The sequence below is a fragment of the Euleptes europaea genome, chromosome 6 (assembly GCF_029931775.1).
Source record: "Euleptes europaea isolate rEulEur1 chromosome 6, rEulEur1.hap1, whole genome shotgun sequence".
Lineage (NCBI taxonomy): Eukaryota > Metazoa > Chordata > Lepidosauria > Squamata > Sphaerodactylidae > Euleptes > Euleptes europaea.
The window spans coordinates 17,994,327-18,016,637 of NC_079317.1; the positions used below are offsets into that span (position 1 = coordinate 17,994,327).

The 22,311-nt window shown below is 44.2% G+C and overlaps 1 protein-coding gene across 1 annotated transcript in view; it reads right to left on the minus strand.

Annotated features, from left to right (window-relative positions):
- Positions 1-22,311, minus strand: part of DYNC1H1 (dynein cytoplasmic 1 heavy chain 1) — a 74,689-nt gene that overhangs the window by 39,851 nt on the left and 12,527 nt on the right. The window contains exons 8-32 of the mRNA XM_056852067.1: positions 20,824-21,900; positions 19,923-20,102; positions 18,710-18,859; positions 18,253-18,399; positions 17,984-18,124; positions 17,420-17,596; positions 17,100-17,210; positions 16,603-16,722; positions 16,159-16,398; positions 15,273-15,428; positions 14,449-14,562; positions 13,645-13,755; positions 13,332-13,541; positions 12,242-12,388; positions 11,663-11,829; positions 11,313-11,486; positions 10,510-10,675; positions 10,230-10,418; positions 9,909-10,103; positions 9,221-9,503; positions 8,795-8,895; positions 7,649-7,808; positions 4,221-4,464; positions 1,269-1,452; positions 60-272 (exon numbers count right to left, since the gene is read on the minus strand). Of these exons, the coding sequence (XP_056708045.1) occupies positions 60-272; positions 1,269-1,452; positions 4,221-4,464; positions 7,649-7,808; positions 8,795-8,895; positions 9,221-9,503; positions 9,909-10,103; positions 10,230-10,418; positions 10,510-10,675; positions 11,313-11,486; positions 11,663-11,829; positions 12,242-12,388; positions 13,332-13,541; positions 13,645-13,755; positions 14,449-14,562; positions 15,273-15,428; positions 16,159-16,398; positions 16,603-16,722; positions 17,100-17,210; positions 17,420-17,596; positions 17,984-18,124; positions 18,253-18,399; positions 18,710-18,859; positions 19,923-20,102; positions 20,824-21,900 (5,157 nt within the window). The remainder of the gene's footprint in view (positions 1-59; positions 273-1,268; positions 1,453-4,220; positions 4,465-7,648; positions 7,809-8,794; positions 8,896-9,220; positions 9,504-9,908; positions 10,104-10,229; positions 10,419-10,509; positions 10,676-11,312; positions 11,487-11,662; positions 11,830-12,241; positions 12,389-13,331; positions 13,542-13,644; positions 13,756-14,448; positions 14,563-15,272; positions 15,429-16,158; positions 16,399-16,602; positions 16,723-17,099; positions 17,211-17,419; positions 17,597-17,983; positions 18,125-18,252; positions 18,400-18,709; positions 18,860-19,922; positions 20,103-20,823; positions 21,901-22,311) is intronic.

A 22,311-nucleotide genomic window follows, 5' to 3' on the forward strand; every position in this document is an offset into this window, starting at 1 on the left:
AAGGGTGCCATGAGAAAAATCACACCTTGTCAATGCCAGCGAGCAGAGCGGCGGCCTACCTTTTCAACCCACATGCCGCCAACGTCTTCTCCGTCACCGTATGTCAGGTACATTTCCTGACACACCTTCTTCAGCTCTTCCCTCAGGGCAGTCATTTCTCCACGGTGGTACTGAATGCCAGGGAACACATCTGACAAGAGGCTGAACAGCAATGGGATGTCTTCTGCAACCAGTTTGGGCACCATTGTCTCACAGACACTCTGGATCAGGATCTACGTGGAAAAATATTCGATTTCTCAGTATGAAAGGGGAGGGAAGGCAGCATGGTACAGCCTGATCTTGTCAGATCTCAGAAGCTAAGCAGGGTCAGCCCTGGTTAGTATTTGGATGGGAGCACCAAGGAATATCAAGGTTGCTATGCAGAGGAAGGCACTGGAAAACCACCTCTGTTAGTCTCTTGCCATGAAAACCCCATAAGGGGTCACCATAAGTCGGCTGCGACTTCACGGCACTTTACACACATGAAAGGGGAAAGCAAGGCAGCTTCCCCAGAAATCCATCTGATAGGAGCAGAGGCACCCAGTACCCAAAAACAGCCCTGCCTCAACAACACAGAAGATGCAAATAAATGACAGCTTTGTGACAGAAAACTAATCAACAAATGCCTTGTGGATAATGCTTATCTTTTGCAAAAACGGGAAATCTGAGCAGGTTTCAGATGATATATTTCAGACAAATGGTAACCCACCCTCATAACAGAAGGGGATGGATTTTTGGCAGGAACTTAGGTATCTTACTTTTAGCACCTGCTGTTAGGTTACTAAATGATACAGTACAGCAGCACAGAGCAATGAGTATCGCAGGGGTCTCCGACTTTGAGCCTGTTGGCACATTTGGAACTCTGACATGGCAGGGTGGGCGCAGCAACAAAATGGCTGCTACAAAATGGATGCTACAAGAGGAGGAGCCAGCCACAAAATGATTACCACAGTGTAGATCCTTGTGCTGTGGTGGCAGCTGCAGACAAACCAGCATTTTTAAAAATCTGCACAGCCAATCAAATCTCCAATAGTCAATCAGAAGCTTCGCTGGCAAGTGCCAGAAGAGGTGTCAGTGGGAGCCAAGGCACCCATGGGTACCATGTTGGTGTACCTGGATACACAGTGCACTAATGGATCAAGGTGGTGCAAGATCCTTTTATGCATTAACGGTGTGTGGCAATGTCAACAGAGACTGCAGTGGCTTCCTTACTACAGCCCACTCCGTACCTCTTGTTCTGGCAAGTTCTCAGCAATTTCTCCTTCGTCAACCACTTCGCCCCGCTCTTCCTTCTCCCGTTTGATCTTCTGAATCCTCTCTCTTTTCACGTTGCCAGCACTGATCAGAACACTCTTCAGCGCCCGCAAGCCAAAGTCATAATGGCTTTGAGAAGACAGCTGCTCATCACACAACCTAGGGAGAAAAAGGCATTCATTCAAGTGTCAGGAAATACATCTAGGTCAGGGGTCTCAAAACTGCGGCTTCAGAGCCGCATGCGGCTCTTTGGCCCGTTGAGTGCGGCTCTCCAAACTTGGTTCGGAGCCCCTGCTCCTGTGCCCGCTCGCGCTGGCAGCTGGGCTGCGGAGCCGGCGCGCCTCTGAGAGAGAGAGAGAGAGAGAGAGAGAGAGAGCAGGCGAGCGGGCGCACTGTCTCTCTCCCCCCCCCCCCCGCCATGGAGAATGGCCAGGTCACCCTTTCCCTTGCCCTCAATGGTTGGGAGGCTAAAGCCTCCCCTCCCCTCTAGCCGTGCGATTGCTGGGCAGGAGGCTCGGTGGTTCCTGCCCCCCCCCCCGCCTATCAGCTGTTGGGCGGGGTGGGCTTCCTTTGGTAGACCTGGCCTCCGGCTGAGTCCCATTGGGAGGCCATGTCTACCCACTGGCTTTCTTGGTGGTAAACCTGGACTCCGAGGAGGGGAAAAAGTCCCTCTTCAGAGGCCAGGTCTACCAATTGGCTTCTATGGGCCTCAGGAGGCCAGGTCTACTGCCAAGAAACCCAATGGGTAGACCTGGCCTTCCAATGGGACTCATCCGGAGGCCAGGTCTACCAATTGGCTTTTATGGCGGTAGACCAGGCCTCCAGACGAGGACTCTGGACGGGGAGGAAGAAATGGCAGGGACTTAAAATTTAATTTTTATCAATAAATAAGATCACTATTAAGTATGATATCAAGTTTTATTAAGTGTACCTATAGTTTAATTAAGACTTAAAACTTTAATTAAAGTTTATTAAGTTAATAAACAGTGTACCTACCTATACAGTTTAAGTTTAAGAAATTTGGCTCTCAAAAGAAATCCCAATCGTTGCACTGTTGATATTTGGCACTTTTGACTAATGAGTTTGCTGACCCCTGATCTAGGTAAACAAGCCATACTGAATTCAGCTTGCAGATTTGCAATCTAGAGGTATGTCAACATTAAAATGGCCACAAGTTTTTGCTTTTAAGCTTCATGTATAATGGCAGTCTTGCTGAGGGAGCCTAAGCTGCTGATAATTATAATTAAGTGCCATCAAGTCCCAACCAACTCACAATGACCTCAACAATGGGGTGTTCAAGGCAAGAGATGAGCTGGGGTGATTTGCCATTGCCTTCCACTATGTAGCAACCACAGTCTCCCTTCCAAATACTCACCATGGCCAACCCTGCTTAGCTTCCAAGCTCTGACAAGAACAGGGGAGTCAGGGCTATACAGGCTGCTATGAGACTAAACTAAGGGGTACTTCAACCTGGCCACAAATCAGGACAGGGGAACTGGGAATCCTTTGCCAAGCAGCAGTTATGTCATGGATGGCGGCGATATATAGCCAGTCCGTCAGCACAATAAAGGCATTGTAATAATTTTATAAAACCTAGCAGGTAAGGTAGGTAAATATTTATTTGTAGATAGCCAAAGGCCTTTACAAAGTATATTAAATTAAAACAAGAAGATTATAGAAGAAGAAGAAGAGTTGGTTTTTATATGCCGACTTTCTCTACCACTTAAGGGAGACTCAAACCAGCTTACAATCACCTTCCCTCCCCCTCCCCACAACAAACACCCTGTGAGGTAGGTGGGGCTGAGAGAGCTGTGACTAGTCCAAGGTCACCCAGCTGGCTTCATGTGTAGGAGTGGGGAAACAAATCCAGTTCACCAGATTAGCGTCCACCATTCATGTGGAGGAGTGGGGAATCAAACCCGGTTCTCCTTATACAATAAGGATAAAAGATAGAATACAAAATGCCATATAAGTTACAATAAAATACAATATAATTAGAATATATCCTAGCTAGCCATCAATTCTGGCTAGCTGCATTCTTTGGCACCAGTTTGGCTCTTATCTTTCTAGCTGCTAGAGCGAAAAGTGACATCCTGTAAGTAATAAATGGGTTGGTATCAGACAACAAAGATACTAATTTATTAGAGTCAGAAAATGAGTTTAACCCGTTTAGTATGGTACGAAGGAATTTTTCCCTAGGCATTAAAAAACACAACAACAGCCAGGATCAGCCTATGCTGATTCGAGCAGCTTTGCAAAAGCCACATTTTAAAAACATTTAAAACCTTTCTAAGCTGCCTTTCCGCCCAGATTAGGGTTCTCCAAGGTGGTGATCAATCAGCACATTTTAAAAAAGCTAAAAACATATATAAATGTATATATTACATGTGCATATCAAAACAAAACGCATCAGCCCATGAATGGGAGGGAAAAGTTGATGAGAACCAGGGAGGGAATGCCGGACAAACCAGAAAAGTCTTCACCTGCTCACAGAGGACAGTAATAAAGAGGCCAGGCGAACTATGGAATTCCATAGTTTTGGCGCCACAACCATTTCTTGGGTTGCCACATGACTAGCCTTAAGGGGCACCTGAAGCAGGGACTCCAAAGATGACCATAGTAGTCATGTAGGTTTTTATGGGAGAGCCAATATAGTGTAGTGATTAAGAACGGCGGACTCTCATCTGGAGAACCGGGTTCAATTCCCCGCTCCCCCACATGAAGCCTGCTGGGTGACCTTGGGCCAGCCACAGTTCTCTCAGAACTCTCTCAGCCCCACCTACCTCACAGGGTGTCTGTTGTGTGGAGGGGAAGGCAAGGCAATTGTAAGCCACTTTGAGACTCTTTACAGTAGAGAAGAAGTGGGGTATATAAACCAACTCTTATTATTATAATGACACATGCCTCTACCAGCAACGGCTACTTACTTGAAGAATGGAACAATCTTGTTGGCGAGCACCTCAGCAGTCCGGAAGCCCTGAGAGTACAGCATGACCTGGGCAATCAGCTGACGGTCAGGCTTCGTCATGGCCAAGCTACGGAACAGCTTCTTCAAGTTGTCGGGCAGGTTTGATCTTCCAGCGTAGCCAGGGTTCATTGTGATGAAGACTGCCATGTCCGCGCTCACTTTCACTTGCTTGTTCAGCAGCTCACAGGTAATGACAGCAGAACCTGAGAGCAAACATTTGCCCATCAGCATGCTAGCCTTAGCTAAATCAGTTCCTAATTTTTTTTAAAAAAATGATAGCAGCCTATGCTATATACCATCAGCAATAGCTCAGTGGTGACACACGTTTTAAGTGGAGATTAAGAACATAAGAAAAGCCCTGCTGGATCAGTCCAAGGCCCATCAAGTCCAGCAGTCTCTTCACACAGTGGACAACCAGGTGCCTCTAGGAAGCCCACAAACAAGACAACTGCAGCAGCGTTATCCTGCCTGTGTTCCACAGCACCCAATATAATAAGCATGCTCCTCTGATCCTGGAGAGAACAGGTATGCATCATGACTAATATTCATTTTGACCAGTAGCCATGGATAGCCCTCTCCTCTATGAACAAGTCCACTCCCCTCTTAAAGCCTTTCCCTTGTAAAGCCCTCCAAGTTGGCAGCCATTACCACATCCTGGGGCAGGGAGTTCAATCCCAGCCTTCTGCAGTCAAAAGGATCTTGGGTAAAAAGCTGGCAAAACCATTTCATTAGACTTTTGGAGAGCCAATACCAGTCGACAGCAGGCAGTACTCGTCTGTCAAGAAGTTGAAGTCTCTCAACTTCTTGGATTGCATGATTTTTTGGTTCAGGCCTGGGTGGCCTATGAATTTTGTGTTATTGAGATTTTAGACCAGAAAAATAAGTTTCCTTTTGAAAACTGCTTCTGTGGAGAGGGTAAGCCCCAGCTGGTGCTAGTTAACCTCTCCCCTTTTTGGAATGCAAGGCCGTGCATTGCCATGGTAATTAAATGGTCAGCCATCATGACAATGTCCAGGTGCAGGTAGTTCTGCAGGCTTCCTCATCTGAACACATCTCTGAATGAGTCAGCAATTCTGACCAAGCGATTAATTAACAGCTAAGTGCTTGCGTTTTCTCAATTGGCCTCTATGAGCTCATGCCACTGAGAAAACGAATATAAGGGCAAACCAACCCTTGAGAAAACTATGCATGCTTTGGGGTACAGCAGGAGAGCTGTGCTGGCTGCATCACAACCCATTTGATTTTGGCCCTATGGGGAAACTCTGGTCAAGCTGACCTGCTTGGAGAAACCTTTGGACAACCTTTTGAAACTCTTGAATGCTGGAAGCATCTTTGGAACTTGGTAACTATAAACCTGATGCAAGAAACCTTTGCCAATCCTTTTGAACCGAAAAGGCTTTTGAATGTATTAGCTAGTTATGCTAAATAGTTTATTATTTTCTTGCTTAACACTTCATGACTTTTTCTTTCCTGAAACCAGCTTGAATCTTATAAATAAATTGTTAGCCTTTTAATGGCTTGTGTCTGTGATTTTGGGATTCCAAGCCTAAATTCTAAGTGCCTTGTGTGAGTGTAAAACCACCTACCAAAAACCTAAGACATTTTGGGAGTGTAATCTTTCCCTGGCAGGCCTCTACCTTGCAGGGTAAGCGTTACACTCAATTTTGGAGTGAGTTGGGAGAGGATTGCCCTTATCTTCCCCCTGGAGCTCAACCTTTTGAAAGGGCTGGTGGCAGCTACTCCTTGGACTTGGGGCGAAAGCCTGGAGTTCAAGCTTTTGTCTTTTGGAAAACTTTTGACCAAACCAAAGCAGCCTCCAACTGGTGGAGACAGGTTGGGGAGCTCTTTGACATCGTCTAAATAGATTAAGCTAACCCAGGGCTGCCCATTGTGAGGCATGTGAGCACTGTGGTGCACACAGGCACTTCCTGAGGCACCGGCCACTTGCTTTCCTGAAAACCATTGTAAAGGTAGAACCAGAGACTGGCTGCCTTCATGCAAATAAAACTGTTTTGTCACTTGGATCCTTCCTACTGCTCACTGGAGAAGGATCCAGGATCCTGTAGACAGGACCTGCAGGTCAGCCGTAAGGCTGAGGGGACCACTGAGCACCAAAGGAGTACCCCTATCTCCTCCTCAGTTGTCCTTTGTGTGTTATTCTTCCTTTCTCCAACTGGTTGTTTTCTATGAACGTGCTATTCTTTTTCTGTGTATTCATATTCCTTATCGGCCTTCCTCTTGCATGTGTGCTTAAGTTCTACCTCCCAGGGCAGCTGTTTTGTGGTAGTGCCTGCCACCCTGCTTCAAATTCCAAAGGCGCCCAGAGACTCAAAAAGGTTGCGGACACTGGGTCTAAACAACAGGAGGCAGCTTGACACATTTTTTATTCCAGTGGTTTCTCTCTCTTTTCCCATCACCTCTAAATGTTAATCTAAAATTTCCATTGGCTGTACTATTGCTAACTTTTGCATTTAATTCCAGCTCTTTTTGGACTCCGAGAAAAACAGGATAGTGTCAGAAATGACAACGTGGAAGTCTATAAAATAGGAGTTGCTTGCTGTGCTTCCCTAGTCTTGTCTAAAGCATAAGGATGTGTATGCATCTCTCTAGGAGACACTGATGGATACACATCTCTCCAGGGCTTCAGAAAAATGATTCCTTTATGCTTCTGCTCCATCTCATAATGAACTCAAATCACATGTGAATACAGAATAGCCAATTTAAGGGAGATTTTAAATTACTGGGAGAGTAATGGGCAATAGTAGCCTGGACTGGGAAGTGGAACACCTCCTCAGAACAGCGGTCCTTCTCAGAAAGCGGTTCACTTCAGGAACACCTCTCCCTGCAGGGAACTACTTTGGCACCTTAGATTGGATTAGAGAAAATTTTGATTTGACATTTATTATAACGTTTTAACTGTTCTATGATTGAATGTAGTTATTGTCTTTTAACTATGATGTTAGCCGCTCTGAGCCCAGCACAGCCTAGGGAGGGCAGGATATAAATGAAAGTTTATTGTGGTTATTATTATTAATAGTGGAAGCCTTTGCAAGAAATCAGCACATGCCCTGCCCACGGAGCAAGGAGGAGGCAGCACCATCCATACAAGGATACCTTTCTCCCCTGATGGAGAAAGTTTCTTTCACCCATTTCTTTGAAAGTTTCAAACAAGCCTCTCCTATTAGATAAGACACAGAACTACTAAATTGTCACTCGTACACTCCTATCTTTAGAAAAGAGAAAGAGTCCAGCAGCACCTTAAAGAATAACAAAACTTCTGGCAGGACATGAGCTTTTGTGAGTCACAGCTCACTTCTTCAGGTATCTTGCTCTTTTCTACTGCTACAGACTGACTAACACGGCTACCCATCGTGATCTAACTCCTACCTTTGTCATAGTTTGGATTGCAATGCTCTCGCAAGGCTTCCTGGATGCACTGAATCTGCTGAGAGACAGCAGAGAGCATCCGCTCCTCAAGTCTGTTGAACTCGTCGAAGCAGCCCCAAGCGCCCACTTGGCAGAGACCCACGAAGATGCGGCCCATTGCCTGAAGACAGAGTAAAGGAAAAGGCTCTTTATAAATACGGAGAAGTTCCGGGATATTAAGACAACGCACCACCACACACTGTGTCTCTCTGGGAGGCCGCCAGGCTCTGGCCTGGTGGAATGCTCCGCCTAGTAACATCAGGGCCCTGTAGGACCTGAAAAGAGTTCCACAGGGCCTGTAAGACAGAGCTATTCCGCCAGGCCTATAGTTGAGGACAGCCGCAGGTGAGATCAGTGCTGACCTCTCTACTCCCCACCCACCCCTTTTTAGTCTACGATCAAGTTAATGGGGATGGACAGCCGACCCAGTTTCGAGCTCTTGTTCTGTGGTTGGCATCATTTGCTGCATTGGGCACTTTATATATATGGTGGCCATCTTTTTAAAATTAAGGTATGGTTTTATGGTTTCATATGTTTTATTGTTATAATGTAAATTTTAATGTTGTATCCTGCCCTGAGCCTGGGCCGGCGAGGGTGGGCTAGAAGTATGAAAAATAAATATAAATAAATAAAAACAGGGTGGGCTGCTTCTTGAGGCAGAAACTTCTCTTGCTAAGTTGTTCATGTTAGACGGTTCTTCACGGGATACCGTTGCCTTAAGACGCTGGAGGCCAAGTGACATCCTTTCACCGACCTCTGAATTAAGCACTTGTTATTTAAACCGTTGCATTTCAGTGTTAATAAACACTTGGGGTTGGAGTCTAACTTCTTCCGCTTGTGCAAATCTGCTTAAGCGCAGAGGAGGGATTTCTGCTAGTTATCCCCTTTCACTGCAGACTCCTATGCTGCCTCCCAACCACCTGCCCCCAGAAGGACCACCTATCCTCCGGGGCTGCATTTCAAGGAGCAGAATGAGATCTAGAGAGGACGAGAGTACAGCTTCGTGACGACTCTGTGCTCATGGTGCTTAGGATTCTATCCTTAAGTCACTTGACGCTTGTACAGCCACGAACCAGAAGAACACCGTTATAAGGGAAAGCCTTGTACCTGGAAGTCAAATGTTTCGTCACAGTTGAAAACAAGGACGAACCGGCCAAGCTGGTGCCCAAGAGCCTTAACAGACTCTGTTTTACCAGTTCCAGCAGGCCCTGTTTAAAAAAGAGAAAAAAATGTTACACAAGGAAATATTTTTCCACATTACAGTCACAGAATTCCATTATCACTCATGCTTTCCTCTTTCATCTCTGAAAAGACCATAAAAGAAAAAAACATGTCACACAATTAAGAAAATATTTTCCTACACATCCATTATCACTTCACGCTTTCATCTTTGAAACGACCATATTTTTTATGTGGGTGCTGCTGTATGTCTTCAAGCAATGCCATAGTGGAACTTAGGTAAGTTTAATATTTGTAAGCCGCAGAGCATTCAGACGGTTATTGAGAGGTGGGCCTACACCAACAGCAACCTACCAAACGGAGACCCTCCCAGCCTGGCTTCCAGTGCTTGTGTCATTGTCAGGTAGCAGCGATCAGTCAGAGGAGTTTGCACCAGTTTATCTTGCACACCAAGGTACTCGAAACCGTAGTTGAATTTGGCATTCGCCATCTGGATGGACAGCTGCTGCAGCACGTCTGTCTGCTTGGGGTCGAAGTAGAACCTCATCTGGCTGAGCCACTCAAAGGATTTGGAGTTGTCAATCCGACTTCTGACCAGTGATCTCGTAACGTCCCTTTGGTGCACCAGTTCAGTGATCTTTTGCAAAAGGGAAAGAAAAACAGCATGCAACAACATAGCATCACATCGTTTGTAGTCATTTAAGTAGGCACTACCCTGACTTGGATGGTCCAGGCTAGCCTCCACCGCTCATGTGCAGGAATGGGGAATCAAACCCGGTTCTCCAGATTAGAGTTCACCGCTCCAAACCACCGCTCTTAACCACTACACACTAACTCTCAACCCTGCATAGCCCAGGGTTGCTACATAGAGGCAGGTAACATCAACTCACTTCTCTTCATCTCTTGCCTTGAAAACCCTATAGGGTCACCATAAATTGGCTGCGACTTGACAGCACTTTCCAAGTAGGCACTGCGTAGTTAACCTTGATCACGAAGTGTGATACCTGGCCCAGAAAGAGTTCCTGAAGACTACTGGGCTTACCAGATGTTCTAGTTTCCTTCTGCGGAGAGGTGGCTGCTCCATCAACACAGAATCTGCAAGCACATTCAGGGTGACCTCGACGTTGGTCAGCACAGACTGAAGAGGCGTGCTGTCGCCACCGCTGCCCATGCTGCTCAATGCCGACTCCACATTCTCTGACCAGGCAATCTGTGCTGACAGGACGACAAGCTGGGCCTAGAGAAAGAGAGCAGGGGAGGAGGAAAATTAAAAATAATACTACTACTGGGCTTTTGTGGACATTTCATCCTCCTTTCCATCAAGAGGCAAAGTCTTCTGCGAAGCTACAGCGTGTGAAAATACCTGATATTTGTCGATCCAGGAGATGTAGGTGGATGGATCGATCGAGGTTGCTTTGCCGAAGATTTCGACTTCGGTGACTGACTCAGCGAGCAGCTTGGCAAGCGTTACTCTCATCTCTTTCTCGACGAGCGTGAGCCACTCGTTGATCTTGGGGTGCTCCGTGATGGACACGGGAGTTTTGAACAGCACCTAATGAATAACGAGGAGAATTTTATTCATTTTTTCCTTTGAAGTTATTCCTTAAACGTATCAAACGATTAAGAAAAAAAGGCTAAAGTACCTCTTCGCCTTCCCGTGAAGAGATTCCCAGAACAACGGAGCTGTCCTCGTTTAGAATGATGCTGGACACCCCGGCAAACATCTTCTTGAAGTGCTTTTGCAGTTTTGGTACGTTCTTGCTGTTCCCTATGATTTCAAGCAAATCTTCGTCGCCGACAAAGTAAAACCTGAAAAGCCAAGCTCAAACTTTTAATGGACGAAAATGCTACTGTAGAGACAAATACAGTCATTGCATCCGTGATAATCTTATGCTGACCGATCAAGTATACCAATATTAGAAGATTGGGGCAACATTATGCTATAGATGTAAGTCACATATACCTTTATACATAGGACATCACTGAAAACAGAACTATATATCAAAATATGATAGCTGTCAAGAATTGTGTGAGGCAGTAGAACTTCAGTCTAAAGGTATGACATACAGTTTACCTTACATGTATACCACTTAACCAAAATGTAACAATGTCAAGACATTTCCAGAATTTCAGAAATAACAATATCAATATTATTGTGATTAAAAAAACTATTTATTGTTATTTAAGACATTTGTTAGCCGCCTTTCTACCTTGTGGAACTCAAGGCGGCTTATGATGTAAATAAAACTATTATAAAAACACATAAAAGCCCACAATTTTAGGAATGTATTTGAATGCCAAAACTTAATGGCAGAACTTATTTGGTCAATGAGCCAAGACAATAAACAAGAAGAATGATAAGCATAAAGAACCGGGGGAACAAGGTATTTGGGCCAAACTATCTACATTTTATATTGTGATAGGATGAACAGACACAATTATTTACCGGGGGAAAGAAGATCTCTCTCGTTCCAAGTACTCGCCCAGGGCCTTCTGGATCTTTCCAAGCAAGTCGGCTAATCTCTCCAGTGATCTCTGCACACCCTGAATATTTAGAACATCCATGACCAGGGGAGATTTGGACACCTTTTTCATGAGAGCCAGGAATTCTGTACTGATGCTATAAATTCAAGAAGAGACAGTGCATTAGAGAAGACACCCAGCACCCATTCTGGGTAAGGACAGCACTGGAGTAAGCTTGGTTAGCTTCTCCTTGGCAGTCTAGTAGGATGGAATAAACCAGTAAGTTCCTAGGACCCCCATATTCACATCCAAAATGGAGATCCAATTTGTTACCTTTGGAACCTCTGTGTTTCCACAGGCAGCAGGTGCTTGATATCAGCGCTACCCGTGAAGATGCCTTCCAGATACACCCAACGCCTCTGGACATCAATCCAGACATCGAAGAGTGCCATGATACGGTTCAGTTTGTCTTCCCAGCTCAGGGCATCTTCTTCGAACACCTAAAGGCCAAGCACAGAGAATTTCACTCATGCGCCACAATTCAACTCTTCCAGCTTTGCCAGCATTTGTTTAATACAGTGGTTCCCAAAGTGGGCAGTACCACCCCCTGGGGGCGGTGGAATTACCTAGGGGGGGACTAAGAGGCAAGGGAGCAGCAGGGGGTGCTAGAGGTGGGCCTTTTCAACTGTGTTGTTGGATAAGGTAGGGGGCGCTGGGGTTGAGTTTGTGGAACCAAGGGGGCAGTGGCCTGAAATGTTTGGGAACCACTGGTTTAATAGATTTAAGCTGTGTCTAGTTTTATTCAGCACTTGCTAGTTTGTAGAAGTCAGACAAAGACGTGCAACGAGGCACATGTGTAAAGAGAACACATGCCAATGAAAGAAATAATACAAATATGCATTCGGGCTCTACCTTGTAGTAGGGTGAGAGCTTCATTGCAGAGACGCTGTTGATGTGCTCTTTGACTTTATTGAAGAGGTCATCCCAACCACGAATCAAGCGACACTTGTTCTGGTAGTTCACCAAGTCTAGCTCGTAGGTGTTCCACACTTCTCTGATCTTTAAAGAAAACATAAAATTATGCTTGAGAATACGTTGTTAAGCTGACTAGTTTCGTCTGTGTTTCCACACAGAGAGCTTAATGGGTTGACATTAAAAAAGTGATACTTCAATTACATTAAAAAGTGGATAATTTTTTTAGTCATATGCTTTGCCTGGTGCCCATTGGGTCTATAATGATTTCTCTTGTATTTAAGTATCTGCCCAGTATATAAGCTGTTTAGAACAAACACACCTACTCTTTAACCCTTAGGGATAAGCCTTACAGCTAGGGAAACTGGGCAGGGACGGGTGGAAGTGATGTCAGGCTGTGCGCTGATCTCACACCCAGGTTTTTGTCCAGACTTCACATGATGCTCTAGGAAACCCTATGGTATTACCACAGAGTTTCTAGAGCGTTGGTTGACATCACATTACACATAATTTCCACCCTCCACGGCTTCTCCCACCAGTCAAAGGGCACGGGCGGGTAAGGAGGGTCCTTCCCCAGGAGACTGTCTGCCTGAAGAGGGCATTTGGCAAGCCTACCTACAAGCCCAAGAAAGATTAGAATAGCTGCTTTCTAGAAGCCCGATTCAGGACTTCTTTCCCCTCTGGTGCCCTTCCCCCCACAATACATTTTTAATCGGATCAGGAAACAGAGTGCAGAAAGTTGTCAGCGTATAGAGTGATGCCCTTCTCTAAGTCCACTGAATGAGCTTAGAAAGGTGTATCTCTGTTTGGGACTGCACTGCATGTATCTTGCCACCTTTTCTTCCCTCATACACTTGTCTTTTTCCTTTACTCTCTGTACACAAGCCTACCAACAGGAGCAACAGCAGCTAAAGCGTGTGGACCTGCCTCCCTGTACTTACATTTTTAAAAAGGTGCACACATTTTGTTTAGGAAGCTGTATTAGGGACACAGGTCCGTACAACAGAAGTATTAAAAAGTCAGTAGTAACCTGCTTCAAAAATTCTTCCAGCGCCATCTCTCCTTGAGCCACGAGCAGCACATCTTTCACAATTAGCTCGTTCTTCTGCAAGTCGACATCCCAGATCTGCCCCAGGGTCAGTTCAGAAACCACCCAATTCACATGCAGCCTCTTCATCAACTGTTTCCAGTGACGATCCTTAAGAGCTTCCGACTTCAGTTCAATCACCAACATGTTGATCTGAGCGGGGGGGTGGGGGTTGGGAGGGGAAGAGCATGACATTGACTTCAGTATCAACATGTTGGTACACCCAAAAAGTGATTTTCCCCCCAAGTAAACTTACCTTCATGTAACCTTTTAGAAGCCTCTGAACATATTCATAGGAGGCATACTGACGCAAGCGAGCGGGGAAATTCTTCAGCTGGTTTAGCAAGCCATCTAAACTTTGCCGAAGCTGTTGAGGAGAAAGGAGCAATTTAAACAGACAAAATATTGTTGTCTTTTACAGATGCCTCTTAATCAAAGCACTCCTCAGCGTCTGCCAGGAACACTGCCTGTGTTATCTTCTTCTCCTTCCTATATGACATAATATATTGACAGGTAGCAGGTCAGCCCCTTTGCCCTACTAAAAGGTACTGCTTTCCTGCCTATTATCTTAGGTGCTGTGGAACACTGGCAGGATAACGCTGCTGCGGTCATCTTGTTTGTGGGCTTCCTAGAGGCACCTGGTTGTCCACTGTGTGAACAGACTGCTGGACTTGATGGGCCTTGGTCTGATCCAGCATGGGCTTTCATATGTTCTTAACCCTGAAGATTATTCCCCAATGGTATGCAGCCTGGTGCTGTGGGCCAAACCATGAATTCTGAAACGTCCCAAAATCTTGGAATACAACAGGGCTGTCCTTAATAGAGGTTGGTTTCTTTCCAGTTACCTAGTATTGCAGAAAATATTCCTGTTGTACAAGGACAAGCAGTCTTAACCCTCTCATGGAGACAGAAGGTTTAAAAAGCTGAATGTGTCAGGAGTGCATTTCCTAAAGACACTCCCCTCTGGTCCCTTTAGCACTTGCATTTTAATAGATCATGCACACATACAAAACCTACTACCGTTACTGAGCCCTCTGCACGCACAGCAGAATAAACCTACCTTGCGAGGCTGTACTGAAACCCAAGGTTGCTCCTTCATTTGATCAATCTGCTCCCAGACCTTGGAAAGCTCAGACCAGACTCCTTTAAGATCCTGCAGCTCTTCTAAAGCAACCTGCGAGGGCAAGATGCACTTCCAATGAAAAAGACTCAGGTGACACAACTCAAGAGTTATCGAATACGGTATACAACATCTATATAAACATAGTAACAATTTAGAATCATCTCCATAAAAATGACACTAAAACAGGTTTAAAACTGTTTTAAACAAGTTTAAAACTTCAGTTTAAAACTTCACAGCCCTAAAATTACCTCATGAGTTGCACAAGCTTTCACGAACTTTAATTGCCCTCAGTAAAAATCTCGCTACCACATCAATTATTAGTGGATCCTGCGCGTTCATAAGGATGGAGGCCTTAGTGCTTACAGGTAGCCATTCTTTGTCCGCGAAGATTGGGTCTATTAATTGAAAACGACCTCTAGCATACAGATGGACAGTTAATTAAAACGTGGGAGACTGTTTCAATTTTACCCTCCCCACAAGGACGTACCCTTTCTGCAAAAGGGACTTTATTATATCTCCCTTGCAGCACGGCAGAAGGGAGAACATTTAGTCTAGCCAGCATATAGGCTCTTCTTTGATTAGGATCAGATTCGGATAGCATATGGTAAACAAGGCTATTTGAATCCGACTTGAAATGCCATCTCAAGATAACTCAAGAGTTATCGTGATGCTTGATGGCTATAAATGAAGCATCTGCCTGGTTCTGATCACTACAGAATTACGGCTGAAATTCACACATCCCAATTACTGGCACCTCATACCTGCACACGTTCTTCACTCCCACTAAGCAGTCCCGTATCTGTAAGTTCCAAAGCTTCTTTGGCTTTCGCACATTTTTCACGGTCATCTTTTAGCCTCCCAAATTTTCCTTCATATATCGTCAGTGCTTGAAGAGCTTCTTCTGGACGCAGGTTACCCTTAAATAAGCAGCAATGGGATTTTATTTAGATATTTATATCCTGCTTCTTTGTTACCGCAAGCGGCGTTCAATATTGTCCTCTCCTCCTCCATTTTATCCTCACAGCAATCAACTTTTGAAGTAGGCTAGGCTGAGAGAGAGATACCAGCCCAAGAACAACTGGTTATTTTAGAGGTTAATACACAAGTTAGCTGTAGTAATCAACTGGCTATGCGTACAGCCGCTTCCCTGCTTTATAGCTAGAATACTATTATTCTGCAACACACCTCACGCTCCAGTCTGAGATGAAGAAGTATAAGCGTCCTACTTTCAGGTTATTCTATTAAGCAGGGTGCCTTGTATTATGCGTGCACCAACTTTTAGCTTTGTAGCATAGTCAGTTGCTTTGAAGGATTCCCCCCACCCCCCATCGCTGGGTGAGAACATGCACACAAATAAAATTTTATGCCCAGCATAAAATATATTAGTGATAGAACAGTTGGTTTTTATACCCCCATTTTCTCTACCTTTAAGGAGTCTCAGACCGGCTTACAATCACCTTCCCTTCCTTTCCCCACAACAGACACCTTTTGAGGTAGGTGGGGCTGAGAGAGTTCGGAGAGAACTGGGACTGGCCCAAGGTCACCCAGCGAGCTTCATGTGGAGGAGTGGGGAATTGAACCTGGTTCTCCAGATTAGAGTCCGCCGCTCTTAACCACTACACCATGCTGGCTCCCACTGAGTCTTACCGTTACTGGCTTTGTCTTCTCCCAGTCTGTCAGCAAGTCAACTGTGCGGCTCTCCACGGCTCGATCCTCTTGCACAATCTTCATCTGCAAGTTCGCCACTTGCTGCTGAATGGCAGAATCCTTGCGGCGCATGATGTCATTGAAAGCACCCCACTCTCCTTCGATGTTGTCGATGTACAGCCAGGATGAGGGAAACTGGAATCGCTGCTTCTCAAGCAAACGCTGCCCATTGCGGTACAGCTGTCAGAAAAATCAAATCAGGGTTATGACCACACACAAATTTAAATTGGAAATTACAATCCGCTGCGGCCCTGACACACACAACCTTGCCACCGTATTTGGAAAAGCACTTTACCCTTAGAGCAGAGTTTGAACACATGCATATGATCCAATCTTAACTATGAAGGTTTAAGCGGAAGATGTGTATTGCAAAAGAAGACTTACTTCAACTTGTTTTTCAAATTGCTTGATCTTGCGTTTCAGGGACTGCACGTAAGTGATGAAGGTCACCGCGTCTGATGTGCTTGCTGTGTCCACAGAGTGCTGCTCTAACTCTTGTCTCGACTGCAAATGTAACAATTGAGTATTTTATGTGTGCACCAAGAATCCGAAGTTCTTAGGACAAGAGGAGGGGATATGGTTTGGGGCCATTGCTCAGGTGAGGAAGTGCTCTTCTAGCAGCTGTGAATCATGCTTGGTTAAGCCTAACATGAGCAAGAAGAGAGAGTTATGTTTCCTCTGGACACCAGCCGGTGCTTCATGGGAGTTGAACCATCTCAAATCAATAAGCTCCAAGCATAGCCTGGATCAACATGGCCTTGTACCATCTCTTTCATCTCGTATTGTACATCAGCTATAGTTAGGAAGCCTCAAGCCATTTTCTTGGCTTAAGACAATTAACTAAAATAAATTCTTAACACCCCCCGCGGCCGCCTCCTCACCTTGGAAATTTGAGAATGGAACTCTGTCATGTTTTGGCCCAGCATCTGACCAAATTTGCTGAGCACTTCCTTATGCCAGGAGTCGTACTTCAAATTCACCTTGGATTGCACCTACGTCATTCAGACAGACAACAGCATTTTACTCTATTATTATCAAACCTCAGCATCAAGAAAATGCATTTGTTATAAAAACTGGTACCACCCTCTCCTCCCTTCTGAAAGTTATCTCCTTTGACCTGATCGTCTGAGACTGCTACATAATACTAGTTGCTTTATAAGTTAACCCAGATGTAAGCAAAGGGGAATATTCGTATGTTTACCTTTCCATAGTCTATGATCACAGGTCCAAATTCCTTCCTGGTTTCTGCATTGTCAAAGGTTCCCCTTGCTTTTCTTATCTGAACTAAGAGAGCTTGCCACTTGTTCAAATCTTCCCCAAGGCGGTTGTAGATATTCTCAGCTTGCATGTCCCACAGACATTGGTATTGAAGCCAGACCTAACGATCAAGCACACAAAATAATTCCTTAATGAAACAACTTTTGACTAGTGTTTTAACATTTCTGCTTATATATTTATTATTTTTATATTTGATTACTGGTAGCCACCTTATATATTTATTATTTTTATATTTGATTACTGGTAGCCACCTTGAGCATAATAGCTCAAGTGAAGAATATAAATGTGAAGAGTGAAGAATATGTTATGAAAATGAACAATTTGGAATTTAGAAACTTAAAAGGAATCTAGTACTCCTATATAGGAACTGACAAAATTTGAAGTGGTGTTCTTTAACATTTACTTTTCTTCCAAAGGCTTAAGGCAATCCAATACCTTGAAAATGTAACATAATCACTGCAGAATGATAAAAGAACTCCTATCCTACCTTAACGTACTGCTCAACCTCTGTTACAATCCCCATGACTGCAGAGTAAGACTCTTCAAGGGCCGAAGGGCCATCTGGCATCCGTGTCAATGCATTCCGGTAGAATTTTTCCTCTTCTGACAGCTCATAGTGCACACCAACCTAAGAAAATTCAGAATTGAGCACAGGCATGCATTTACAAAACAGCTCCTGGTAAATTCCTTGAAGATTTATGTGAGGTCTACTCAATCCCTTTTAGCTTCAAATGTATGTTTTTAAATCATTCTTACCTGATACCTCTGACTTTGGATTCTAGGCAGGGACAGTATCACCATCTTCCAAGCAAACAATTCTTGGAAGAGTTTGTATCTGCAGTCTTCAATTGGGGGATTCAGGTAGATCACCTGATTGGTTATCCGCAACTCATGCACAACATTCTGCAGGAATGTAAAGGCAAAGTGTTCAGTTTTACTCTACAAAGTATTAATAGAAAATGCATTACAGAACCATTTGCCATTAATGAAATAACGCTGCCCTAAATTTTACTGTCATATTTGTAACTGGAAAGGAAGCAATTATAAGACTACATGTTATAGCAACTTTTAACTTTTTAGCCCCAGCAAACCGCGAAGCAACTGTGTTAAAATAATCGAGGCCAAACTTTCCAGTTAAATTTGGAATTCCGCACAAGCCACCTCCAGCATGCAAAATGACACAGATCCGGCTCAGAGATAAGGCACCACGTACTTTGATCTTCGGTTCTCCCCCAGGCTTATGGCTGACTTGTGGGGCATCCGTGTCCATGTCGACTTCGGCCTTGTCATCAGCTTGCCCGAGCAGCACTTGTGTCCAGGCCCTCAGCCCAGCTTGCAAGCGCACTCCCAGGATTCTCTCAATCTGGGAAACACATTTATTAGCAAGAGTTAAGTCCTGCCTGAGATGTAGTTTTTGGGTTAATACAGGCTGCCTAGACAAACCTAACAAAATCACACCCTAAATTACATTGGCAAATTGCCAGGCCTAATCCTGAGGAGTGGAACAATTTATTCAAAAAAAGAGAAACCCTGTAAATTTTACACACTATACGACTCTTCAAGGTTCACACTCCCACATCCATTTCTGGCTTAGTCTGCTAAGTTTTAACATCTTCCTTAACTGTAAAAAGAACATAACTTATATAAATAAAAATTTAAAATGAAGAAGAGTTCACTTTGCAGATTATGGGGTAATTTCTATGCTAGTTTGTCACATCCTCCTTAACCCTTTTTCTCTGTCTATCATCCACACACCTATTTTCTAGGCAGTATTCACAGCCCACTGAACTGAACAGCTGATGAAAAGCAGTTCTCATTACAATTAAACTTCTATGTAAATTTCCAACACAGACATGTTCAGCTGAGTGCTTCAATGTTAAATAACAGTCATTTCAGAAACCTTAGATTTCTTGAAAGTATAGAATAAATGGCTACCATTATTTCTGCTCCTCGATAAATTTAACATTCTTTTTAAAAAAATTTTTTATTTTTTTTCATTTAATATATCCATAAAAACAATATAATAATAATAAAGAGAAAAACAAATAGTATTTCTAATTTATCAAATTACTTCCCCCTCTCCCTCTTCCGTCTAAAATTAAAAATGTATAATCTTTTGCTAACGGAACTAATCCCAATATTATTTTAATTAATCTGTTCTTGTCGTATCCAACATTATAAAATCAATACCTAATATAAAAATAAATACAAAGTATGAATAAGGGATTAAATCAATGAGCATCCTTTAAATGGTCCCGTTAAAAAAAAAATTTCACAGTACATTCTCCAGGCCTCCCGTTCCCCCCAAAATTGTTCATTATCATTCTGATTTATCAAAGCTGTAAGCTTCGCCATCTCGGTCAGTTCCAGCATCTTATAAATTTAACATTCTCTACCCTCTCCTTGCAACCTCCTGATAAGCTTACCTCCATGTCTAGCTTATTAACCCAGATGGGCAAGTTGGAGTATGAATGAAGATTCAAGTCATCCACAGCCTTTTGAACTCTGTTCAAGATTTCTGAGAAGGTTTTGTGATCGTACATGCAGGTTTCCAAGGATCTTACTTCCAGGTCTATTTTCTCTTCAATGATAAGTAAATCATCCACCTAAGAGACGGAAATAAAAGCAGCCTTCAAAAAGTGCAACTTCGGCATAGAAAATGGTCCTTTTCCACCAAGCCACCTGCTCACATTAGCAAAGCTTCTAGTTTTGAGCCCCAAAAAGTTTTTGAACCCTAATAAACAATTTGGTATTTGGGTAGCCAAAGACATACTTTTTAGCAGTGTTACAAACTCTCTCGGGAATACTGCCCGTTAGAGTTATGCAAATACAAACATTGCTTTGTAAGGTGTCAGTTAAACTAGCTCATCTTACAGTATTTTTGGTGGAAACCATCACAACACTTACAATTAGGAAAACCAAGTATGCCATTGCTTTTCATTTTCTTTAATGAAAGACTTAATCCAAATCCACTGTTTTATTAGATAACTACAACACCCAAAACCAGGAGGACTGCCACCACCTTGAACAGCCTTCCAGCCAGTTCGCCAAGTCCTCTCTTAGATCTGTTCTTGCAAAAGCAAGTCTAAAGAGAAATTTGCAGGAGGGAAGAGGTTTTTAGAAAGATCCCCTTTCCCCACAAAGTTCAGAGGGTCTTCCAACCTTCAGTAGCAGCTTTTTGGAGGGCTCCGGGGCCTGCAGCAAGAAAGCCAAATTCCACTCTCACAAACTCCGTGCGGATTTAAGACTATATTGAGGTATTACCCACTCAGTCATCATCCAAAAAGAGCACGCCTACAAACAGGAAGCCCATCAAAACAAACTAACCTTTTCTTGGAAGTTGAAGACTGTCTCTGCCAGTCGCTGCACATACGGGTCAAGTTTGTAAGATTCCCACACCAGAGCAATCCCTTCTCCAATCAAAGCCTGCACTTCCTTCTTCAGACCAGCAACCAAGAGGGAAATGGTGTTACGCTCCTCCACCTTCTCGCAGGTGCGTTCATACGTACGGACACTTTCAATCAGAGAAATAGCGAAAGGGTAGAGCTGATTTGCTTGGTGAGCTTTATTGACTATTGCAAGAGGAACACGGAACCCGAGCCACTTAAGGTTGCGGACTTCTTTCGAGAGGGTAATTATTTCCGGGAGGAAGTTGACCTTTAGTTTGAGAACGTTTCCTGTTCGGCCTCTGACACGCGTGCTTTCAATGGTGAAAATGCGGCCGGAAACACCAAGGTTACGCTGCTGCACCTTCCTGGCCCAATCGTCGAATATTTCTTGGGTGTTCAGCTTCATACGGAAACTGTCTCCATCTTGTTTCAGTTTCTGGCCTTCCACGTGGTTCTCCCAGCCCTTCCCAAGGACATCTTCCACACGCTTCATGTAAGCCGTAAGTTGCCTGTCAATCTGTTTGGCCCAAATTATAGACCCAGACACCGGGGGCAAGTCCCGAACGTGGCTCATTTTGCAAGCCTGACTCTGTGGGTACTGCACTTTAAACTTGTCATGAAGTGACTCGATGTCGTCTTTCACCCTCTGGATCAGCTGTGTTTGGTACTCACGAATAGCGCCTCTGATATGGGGCCTGACAAAGAGGGCATTGAACCTGGAGAAGATCCTGAACATTTCGTTGGCATTCTTTGCTGTGCCGAGCTGGTCCCTCAGGCGAGCAGTAATGCGGGTTTCGACTCTGTCGATTCGTTCGTCGTATCGCTTCATCGCAGCCTCCCAGGCCTCTGTGCCTTCTTTGGAAACATCCAAGCCATCTACCTCTTTGACGTTCTCATAAGCAAGGTTTACTTCTTCGATTGCGTTGGCATCAGCAGCATCAAACAGAACCTCTGCTACTTTCATGTCTTGGGGTTCAGGGACCTCTCCCTGGTTTTGCTGGGCTACTGCAGTCACCTTTGTAAACATAACACAATACAGATAAGATAATAAGTAATATTAGTAATACTCATCTATGATCATACAGCTACTTAGATCACTACCAGGCATGATGGCCCTCTAATATGGCTTGGGACTGGGGTATCTGAAGGACGATCTTCTCCCATACGTTCCTGAACCTGAAGCACAAGGAGATGCTCTTGACTGTTCCATCAACCAAAGAAGCTTGTCTGGTGGGTACAAGAGGGAGGACCTTTTCAGTAGTAGCCCCACGATTATAGAATAATCTCCTCAGGCAGGTGCACCTGGCCCCCTTACTCTCTATCTTTAGGAGGCAGCCGAAGACTTTTATTCAGGACAGCATTCAATTAGTTTAGTTTTTCTGCCTATTGGCAGTTTTAAATTGTGATTAAATCCATGGCCGGCCTT